This window comes from Entamoeba nuttalli (genome assembly GCF_000257125.1).
Source record: "Entamoeba nuttalli P19 unplaced genomic scaffold asmbl_6933, whole genome shotgun sequence".
NCBI lineage: Eukaryota > Evosea > Mastigamoebida > Endamoebidae > Entamoeba > Entamoeba nuttalli.
Window position 1 is genome coordinate 390 of NW_008578352.1, and position 10,169 is coordinate 10,558.

Here is a 10,169-nt window from a genome sequence, read left to right on the forward strand (position 1 = left end):
GTTGAATTATATGTTTAATTCTATATTTTCTTCTTGTATATTCATCTTCTTGCTCTTTATTTATGTTTTTTTCAACATTCTGTGTTATATACATGTTTATGAATATTCAAAGAGTTTTTGTTTGAATATATTAATAATAGATTAAGTGTTTTATTGTTGAATCAAAATTAATATATTTGTTAGTTTTATGACTTTCATTTTGTTTATTTGAATATTTTATTTCTTTATTTTCATTCTTTCATCAATTCTTGATATTTTTGAATGTGTTTATTAATCATTTATTTTATTATAAAGAGATATTAATCACATCTTTTTCTACTTTTTTCAACTATCCATCATTCATTCTTCTTATTTCTTGTTCATTTTATTTATTTCTTCTATTCGTGTTTTATTATTTTATTTTTTATTCTGTTTATCTTTATCACAACATTTTTATTTCTATTTCTTACTTATCTTCTGTCATTTCTTCTTATTTAATATTTATATTATTTCTATTCATATCTCTTTTATTGTTTATACATTTTTATTTTTCTTCATTTCATATATTCTTCATCTATTTCATTACATCATTCTTTTCATTACCATTTATAGTCAATTCTCTCATCATTATATTCTGTATTTCTTTTGTTTCTTCTGCTTTTTTTTTTTCTTAGCCATTTCATTTTGAATATCCATTCCCATAACAATAATCATAAGTTGTATTATTTCTTTCATAATTACTATTCTTAACATTCTTTCCTTATTGACACACTTCTATTTTCGATAGTATTCAAATAGCCTCATGTCATTTTTTAATTTATTTAATAAATTATCTGTTTATTAACAAAAATACGAAATAGAAGAAAAGGAAAAGATATATCATTGGTATTATTATTTATCGACATAGAACAAGAAATGAAATAAAAATCAAAAAAATAAGAACAAATAAAGAAACTAAAGATATATTAATTTTTTATTTAATTAGGATATTATTTTAAAAATAAAATTAATGAACTAAGTAGTACAGAAGTATTGTATAGCCATATCACCAACTTAAATCAATTAAATCAATTACTATAATTGTAGAGAACGAATTTTTTGTTTACTAAAATCAACACGTAAAGTCATTATAAGTTTTATTTCTAAAGACGAGAGTTTCCATCCTTTAACAGAACAATATTTAGTAATATCTTCAATTTGGTCAAGACATAATACTGTAGATGTTTGTTTTAATTTTTCAAAACATTGAAGTGGAACTCCATAACTTTTAAAGAGACTTTGAATTTGTTGTAACTAAAAGAGTGAATATTAAGAATTATTATAAAATATAAAAACAAATCAAACATCTTTCATAAATTCACAAGCTCCAAATTGAGTAAATGATTTTTTTCTTACAAGAAATTCAAGTTGTTTGACTATATAATCTGTACATCCACTAACAATATTTTTTTGTGTTTGTTTTTCTAGTCCATCCTAATATAATATAAATAAATGGTTTATCTCCTTTCAAATAAAATAGAAACAAACAATTTTTGTGTCTACAATTTCTTTAATCTTTTGAATAAATAACTCCATTGAATAAATATTTTTTGTAAGATCATCAGTAGGTTCAACTTTATAATTAATTTCTTCAACACTTTTAAGAGGTTGTTTAAATAAGTCATTGAATGTTAAAATATATTTTTTTATAGTTTCATGTAATAATGATGAAGATTGTTCAAGATTTTTATGATATCCAAGAAGTTCATAAGATAAATTTAAATGATATCTTTCATTGATTAATTGAATTGATTGAGCCGTTGTCGTTATGATAAGACTTAAATTATTATTAAATTGAACTAATGAATTTATTTGTTGAATTGATTCTAAATTAATTTTTTTGAGAGTCTAAAAAGAAATGAATATAAAAATGGTAATAAAGAATTAACAAAATAACAAACAATATAAAATGAAGATATATAAATTTCACAACTATGAATAAAAGTTTGGATAATCATTGAATTGTTTGAAAGAAGTCCATTATTTAAAATACTTGAAACAGAGAAGAAAAATTCATCTATTTGTTGAAGATAATTAAGTTCACTTAAATGTTGTGATATCGATGTAATAATAAACTCAAGGTGTTCTTCTTCAACTTTCATATATTTTGAAATTAATTTTGATTTTGTATCTCCGTATTCTTTAAATAATTGTGATGTTTTAACTATTTCAAAATGTTCTGAATTCTCAAATTCGCTTAATGAATGAATTGCTTTAACTACAGAATTAATATTCCATTTATCAGTTAATGATAATTTAAGCGATTCTTTTAAAATATCATTAATATTTTTAATAAAATCATCAGTAATACTACTTAAACATTTTGTTGATACAATAAGAGGTTGTTGTGGTAATGATGGCTTTATTATTGTTTTAAATGATTCCTCTAAAGTTATAATGATATTACTTTGAATTATGCTCTTTAAAGAAATAAATAATTGAACGATTTTCTCAATAGCCTCTTCTCCTTTTTCATAACGTTGTTTTTGACATTCTGCATTAAATAATATATTATAGTACGTTTCAATCATTTGACAAACTGTTAACCCTTTAACAAAAGCTACAGCAACCACAAGTATATTAAATAATTCAAAATTAATTTCTTTAAATGTTCTTCTTGATGCAAAAAGATCTAAGGAAGTATTTACTGTAATTTCTAATGTATCTCGTTGTTGTTGATCTATTCTTTGAAATAATGATAGTTGAGGAGATTTTAGTAATGCTAATAATGAATTTACTGTAGGTCGTTTAAGGGTGTCAAGTATTTGGTTTAGTTGATTGTCTGTAAGAAGTATAGATTGTTCAGGATTTTCCAAAACACTTTGGTTATTACCCATAAGAAGTAATTATTAATTAAAACAGATCAATGTCATGAAATAAAATCAATTTTGATATAAAAGAAGAAAAAAAAAAAAAAGAAGAAAAAGAGAAAGTTCATGAAACTTATTTAAAATAACATCAATGAAATGATGGCAATCAACAAACAATTCAATTTAAGGGTCGTGTTTGATTGGTTGGAACGTATGAATATCAATAAGGTTACAAACGTACCTTTGGCAAGAAATGGAATTTGATTTACCATTTAGGTCAAAGACAATATCTGAATTTTCTGTTTCTTTTAAAGTAGCTTCAAAATAACTACTTCCAATTCGAATAATAGGTTTCTCATAATTACAGTCCATTACCTCAAATCCATTACTAACATCATATCCTTCAGGTAATTCAAGAATAATATTTTCATTTCCTCCATCCATTTTTTTTCTTTTTTAAAAGGAAATTTTGAAAAAATTATAGTTCCTCGTTTCTCTGTTCTTCTTTTTTATTTTTCTTTTTTTTTAATTTTCATTTTTTCTCTTATTTTCATTGTATTGTAGTTTTTATTTAGTTTTAATATCATTCTATTTTTCTATTTCTTTTTTTTTATCTTTTCTCTTATCTTAGATACTTTGTATTTTAATTGCTTGATTTTTATTAATTATTTGTACTTCTTTTTTGAAAAAGAGAAAAATAAAAATAGAACAAAAAAAGGTTATTTCTTCAAAATATCTTTATATTATCAACTTTCTAATTCTCTTTTTAATTAATTAACTATATTATTTTAAATCTTTTTTTGTCTTTAAATAAACATTGACTCATCGTATATTAAGTGAAAAAATTTAAATAAATAACTATTATTCTATTAATAATTTGATAGACAAAGAATATTAGAATATGATAATAATCAAAATAATTATTGTATCTCTACTTAAAGAGAATAACTTCTTATTCTATAAATTAAATTTTATTTAATTTCCATCATTTATCTTTTCTTATTTATAACGAAAAAAAGTGTTGAAGCTATAACAACAGAAGAACCAAACGATATTTTAATAAAAGAAAAATAAATCAAGAACAAATATAATGAAAATAATAAAACTAAGTTTATAACAATAAGAATATACTCATTAATACTATAAAGAATATGTATTTATCAATATTTACTGTTTGAACAAGTACTAATGATGTTTATTTCATTCAAAACAATCTATAAATAATTTAACGTTAATTCAAATAAATCCATAAAATTAATAATTAAAAATGTTCATAAATTAGATTTTCATTATATAAAAAGTAAAATTATTCCATTTTCTTAAATACATTTTTTCCTTCTTTTTAGAGAAAATTATTTCAAAACTTTAATATTAATGTTGCTTTAAAGGTATAAAAATGTAAATGAATTTGTCTAAAGTATTCAAGTTATTAATTTCAATATTAATTTTTTAAAGTCTTAATCTTAAATAAAAACAAAATAAATTGTCAATTACACAACCAACAACCCATTACTAAAAATATTCATTATAGAAATTTCTTTTTAAATCATTAACTTTTTCTTTAGCCCATTTCTTTGTGTCTTTTGTTAATTTAGTTATTTTAGTAACTCCAAAACCAATCATTTTATTTAGTATGGTTGATGCAGAAGTGACAACTTTTTGAGTCTTTTCTTTTATACCTGTTTTGTCCAACCAATTCCTAAATAAATTTACTCGTGCTCGAATGCTTTCAAGTGATTTTTTTAGTTGGACTTTCATTGAATTCATTTTATCTTTATCTGTTTCTGTTTGCATTTTTATTCCAGTCTTGCATGTTGTGTAAAAATCAACTAATAACCCTTTAAACTCGATAGATGTCTCAAAAGCTTTTTTTAAGTATCTTATCATCCAATTGTTATTTATAAAATTACCAATTTTTCTAAAGACTTCTTTTGGACTATCTCCATCATTTATGATATATACATAATTATCTCCTAAGATGTCTTTTAATATTTTAATAATGTCTTCCCAGTACTGATCTGATTCATCTTCAACGCCCTGTTCATGAATAACATAATCAACTTCGTTACATTTGCTGTTAGTACATGTATTTTGAGCATTAACCAAAATTAATAAGTAAATATATATCAATAAATATTTCATAAAACACTTATTTTAAGTTTCTCTTTTTTAAATGTTTTTTTTTGTATTAAATGAATTTTTTTTCATCACCACAAAAAACTTTGAAATATTTTTAGGTATTCTGAGAGAATTTTGGTCAATGGTTAAAAAATATCACAATTGATTTTTATTTTATCAGAAATGTAGAAATAAGTAAAACATATTTTGACTCCTCAAAAAGGAAATCAAGTACTATTTCAAAAATATCTATAAAATGATAAATTACAAACCACTAGAGATTAAAAAAGGTTCAACCCTCAATTTAAACAATAGGAGGAGTAATACTGACACTATCAATTTTTTACAATTATGATAGGAAAGAAAAGGTTAATATTTCTATTTAATAAATAATAGTAAGAATTAAGGTGTCAATATAAATTTAAATTATGACTGATGTTCATTATAACGTTGTAACAAACCTCAATTGAAGAACCATTTAGAATTATTAAAAAACTTCAATTTATAATGAAAATAAAATAATGGAATTTTAATTGATTGTTTTTGGTTTTATTTCTTTAGTTATAATAATTTATTAAAAAGTATTTTATTGAAACTTATGTTATAAACACAACACATTAATTAATACACACTTATTACATAATTAAAAAAAATTAGAGTCTAATTTTAAAGTCTATGATTTATTTGGTTAGTCTAATTAAAAAGTAATTTGTATTATTGAATGAAAGTTATATAACTAGTAGATAAATTATTAGATATATTTTTCAAATTCTTATCATTTTTGTATATTTTTTAAAAGAAATAATAATAAGTAAAAGTTCTAATAGAATTTGTAGCAACTAATACTAACTTTAAAAGAATTTTTAATTTCGTGACGTTCTGTCAAAGATAGTATTTCACAGAATATTTTTAAGGGAATATGGTTTTAATATGGAAAAGAAACTAAAAAGAAATATGCCATTAATACTAATTCTTATGTTCTTAATTTAAAAAAGTCTCTTTTTAATATTCTTTTTGTTCTAGACCAGAAGAAGAATATTCAAAGTTGAAAAAAATGTTCATTCATTGAATTTCTAAGAAAAAAGGATTTGAATAATAGTGCATTAAGTTGATTTACATGTAAGAACAACTCAATCATTTTCTATCTTTTTAATTTACATCTTTTTAATAATTTTTATTTCATGACTGATCCTCGAATATCAAGTGAAGCACTTAAACAAAGAGAAGGAAGAAATAAAAGAGCTATTTGTAATAGAGAATTACTTCTTCTTTCATTTATTTGTGGTGCAGAAGTTACAATAGATAAAACTAAAAAGACGTCAAGAGCAAAAAAAGTTTTTGTTGGAAGTTCAATCACATTTGATGGAAAATATTCAATAAATGACATATTAGAAAATGCGTATTTCTTTGAATGTGCTGTTCGTACTTTATGGAAGAAAGCAAAAGCAAGTTATGAAACAACATTGACGTTAACAAAAGAAGTAGTTAAAGCAGAAATAGAACTTATTCGTCAAAATCCAGAATTAATTAAAGTTCTAAGTGATGATTTTAAAGTTAGGTCATCTGAATATGTAGTTAATTCAGTTGGAAAAAGAAGAACAAAAAATAAAGAAGCTGCATTTTCAAATTTTTTAGCATATAAACTTCTTATGAATGGATTTACTCTTACTTGTCAAGTTTCTGCTCAAAAAGTAACAACTAAAACACTTAATTTTTATACTTGGAAATCTTATAAAGCTCCAAATGGAATTATTATAAAGAAAGAATCTGTTGGAGTATTAACAAAAGCTTTATCTAAAGAAATTAAACAACGTCTTGCGAAAGAAACTACTGTTAAAATTACACCAAATATTTTATCTTTTATTGACGCTAAATATTTAATTGAAAAACTTGGATTACATACTATTGATACTTGTGACCCTATGTCTGCTTTTAAACCATGTAATAATGGTATTGTTGATAACGATTTTTCTTTTATTAAATTAAATCATCTTCATCCATTTACTCTTCTTGATACTAATTTCATGTAATTTATTTTGTCTTCTTAATTATTATTCTAATTAGTAGTTTAGAAGATGTGATTATTTTATTATCTATTTTTATTTGATATTATTGTAACTATCATTTTATATTATCTAAATATAACTTACTTTAATAAAAAAAATATTGCTTTTAATAAATTATTTTTATGTTTAATATAATTCACATAACATCCATACATTTAAAATAATATATTCTTTTTGAAAATTCTATTCTTCTTAATTTTTGATTTTAATAATAAAAATAAAAAATGGTGTAAATGTTGGTACAAATATCTTACAGATTATTTCTTATTTCTAGAAAAAAATACATCAACTTTGACTAACCCAATAATTAAGTTTTCATTATGCTAAGAAGTAAATGAATTAATTTCTTTAACATCTTTTATTTCTTTTGAATTGATGTCTTTTTAAGACACAAATAAGTTAATAAATATTTAATAGTAAAAAGTAAAGAATGAAACAAAATTTTAAGTCATTTAAATAACAACGACAAAATTATTAAAAAATAAAAGACATAAATAGTACAAACAACTGGGTTATTAGATTTTAAACCTTTTTTATTGTAAGACAATGACAATGGTCTTCAAGAACAGATAAAAATTCATCACATTTATCACATTCTATGAATTGAGAATAAGAGTTTTTGTTAAAGTTAATAACAATATTTTTACCATTAACAAAAACATCAGAAATGTCATCATAATTAAACTCTTCTCTAAAAGTGTCTCCATTAAATCTATAAAACTTATCTTTACTAAACCTAATGATTCTCTTTTGATCTACTCCTTTATTATTTCTTTTAAATTTAATGAACAATCTATAAAAACAAACGTTTCCAATACCAATTTGTTCTAATAACATTAAACTCAATGTCACCTTCTAATTTTTTAATTTCTTTAGTTTCAAACACTCGTTGAATAAGAGGAACAAAAAGCATTCCAGATAACACTCGAAGTAACCATTCAGTTCCACTAATCCAACTTTCGTTATTGATTTGAACTTGTTTATTAAATCCTTTTAATTCAACCATTTTTTCTTCATCAGAATCATTTTGATATTCATTGATAATATCACCATCTTTGAATATATCCTGTTTTGTTTCATGATGGATATAATCTTCATAAATTTTAGCATTTTCTAATTCAGACTTAGGTCGAATTAATCCAATCTTTTTTCCTTGGTGTATTCTACTTGGGTCATTAAGTACTGATAATGCTAAACTTCCATCCAAGATTCCAGTTTGAACATCTTCATATGTTCCAAAGAATTCTCCCCACAAATACAATAATGGGTATGGCTTCCCATTAACTGTACTTTCTAACATTTCTTCAAATTCTTTATTATCACTAACATTGCAAATCTTTATGGAGCACCGTGGCACTCTACATTTAATTAATGACTCGATTATAAAATCAACTTTATCTTGAGTGCTTTTATTAGCTTTTTTTCCATTAATGAATATTGTGTATCTATGAATCTGCATATTTCCTTTTTTGATTATTAATTTTTAGTTTAACAATTCAATTTCACCTTCCACACAATCAAAAACACTCTTTTTCCTTCTTTTTTTTATTTTTTTCTTTTCATATTGACTTTTTTTAGAAATAAATTTTGTTGGGTTATTTATTGTAGACAGACAGTATTTAATCCTTTAAAAAAAGTTTTCATTTAATGCATTTTCCTTTACTACCATTATTTTCTTTATTTTCTTATTTTTATTATTATTTTATTTTCGTTTGAACATTCGTTAAAACATTTATTTTATTCTTTTTTTTTCATTTGGTTTTTGTTCTTTATTTTATTATTGTTTATTTATTTTATGTATTTTATTATCATTAACTTGTTTATTTCAATTCAATACTACTCCTTCATTATTCGTTTATTTTCTAGTTTCATCTTTGTATTTTTTGTTATATCCATATTATTTTTAATGTATAAATGTTATCTAAATAAATTATTATCATAATCTAATTTATCATTGGTCAGTTAGATTACATTTGACACGATTTTTTTTATTTCATTATTCTAATATAAATAAATATCAACACTAATCACTATGTCAAATGAAAACCAAGTAGAATTACTATTATTAATTTAATATTAGAATCTTATATATTAATGAACGTTATCATTGCAATAGTATAAACATCATCTATATTATTTAAAGGGGTGTCAAATTAAATACCTAACTTATAAAACATATTAAATTATTTAATATCATAAATTGAAATTAACTTTCAACTAATGAAATAAAAATAAGTTTAAATCTATCTTGGACAATTTTATTGTTATATCTTAATAAATAATAAATAATATTTACTTGGTAACATCATTGTTTAACTAATTATCTATGATATGTTATATTTTTTCAATCTAGATATTTTTAAATTTCTAGAAATAACAATCTTGATTATTATTTCAACATTTGTTATAAACACATTTTCTTATATTTTTAATCACCTTAATTTATATTTATTTTGATAAATATATATCAATTTTATTAACTATTACAGTTTAGTATAATCATATAATTATTGTATTTAACTTATTTAAATAGTAGTTTTTAACTGTATTTCATTTGTTTTGAATTGGGTTATATCTTCAAGTAAATTCATTTTTGGATGATTTGTAAATGAATAGTATTTCTATGGACTTATGTTCATTTATTGAAAATATGAATTATATTTTAGATTAGTTAATAACTATATCCTTTATACTCATTCAGTAAATAGTTCCATTTTCTCTTTATATTACTTATTAGAACTATTACTCAACAATAAAAATACAATTATTTCAATTAATAATTGTGCTATACAAATAGAGGTAATTATGTTGAAGTATAAAATAAAATACTCTTATTTTTTAATTTCATTAATTATTCTTTCCTTAGTTATATTTATTTCTTATATTGTTCAAATAATTCATCATTATAATGTAATTCTTTTCTTTTAAACATTAACAATTACAGTTAAACCTTCTTAGGATTTTCAAAACTTTTTTCATTAAAAATATTCTTTTTTAGTTTTAATTTATTACAGTGATTAGTCACTTGTGTTTTATTATTTCTTGAATATGGTTTAAAGTTGAAGTATAAAATGTTTCTTTCTTTTTTTTCTTCATTCCTAAAAACATTAAAAATAGATAAATAAAATGTTTATTTATTTATTTTATTTTATTTCTA

At 21.7% G+C, this 10,169-nt stretch overlaps 4 protein-coding genes across 4 annotated transcripts; 1 reads left to right on the top strand and 3 right to left on the bottom strand.

Annotated features, from left to right (window-relative positions):
• Positions 1–1,844: 1,844 nt before the first annotated feature.
• ENU1_162070 (hypothetical protein) lies at positions 1,845–2,855 on the bottom strand (the record flags this gene model as incomplete). Its single annotated transcript, XM_008860855.1, has 1 exon — positions 1,845–2,855. The coding sequence occupies one exon, from the start codon at positions 2,853–2,855 to the stop codon at positions 1,845–1,847; it is 1,011 nt and encodes a 336-aa protein (XP_008859077.1).
• A 1,485-nt stretch (positions 2,856–4,340) lies between these two features.
• Positions 4,341–4,970, bottom strand: ENU1_162080 (hypothetical protein; the record flags this gene model as incomplete). Its single annotated transcript, XM_008860856.1, has 1 exon — positions 4,341–4,970. The coding sequence occupies one exon, from the start codon at positions 4,968–4,970 to the stop codon at positions 4,341–4,343; it is 630 nt and encodes a 209-aa protein (XP_008859078.1).
• Positions 4,971–6,127: 1,157 nt separating this feature from the next.
• Positions 6,128–6,976, top strand: ENU1_162090 (hypothetical protein; the record flags this gene model as incomplete). Its single annotated transcript, XM_008860857.1, has 1 exon — positions 6,128–6,976. The coding sequence occupies one exon, from the start codon at positions 6,128–6,130 to the stop codon at positions 6,974–6,976; it is 849 nt and encodes a 282-aa protein (XP_008859079.1).
• Positions 6,977–7,534: 558 nt separating this feature from the next.
• Positions 7,535–8,471, bottom strand: ENU1_162100 (hypothetical protein; the record flags this gene model as incomplete). The annotated part of the gene is made up of 2 exons (XM_008860858.1): positions 7,535–7,767; positions 7,820–8,471. 2 exons carry the CDS (start codon positions 8,469–8,471, stop codon positions 7,535–7,537), a joined length of 885 nt encoding a protein of 294 aa, XP_008859080.1.
• Positions 8,472–10,169: the final 1,698 nt, after the last annotated feature.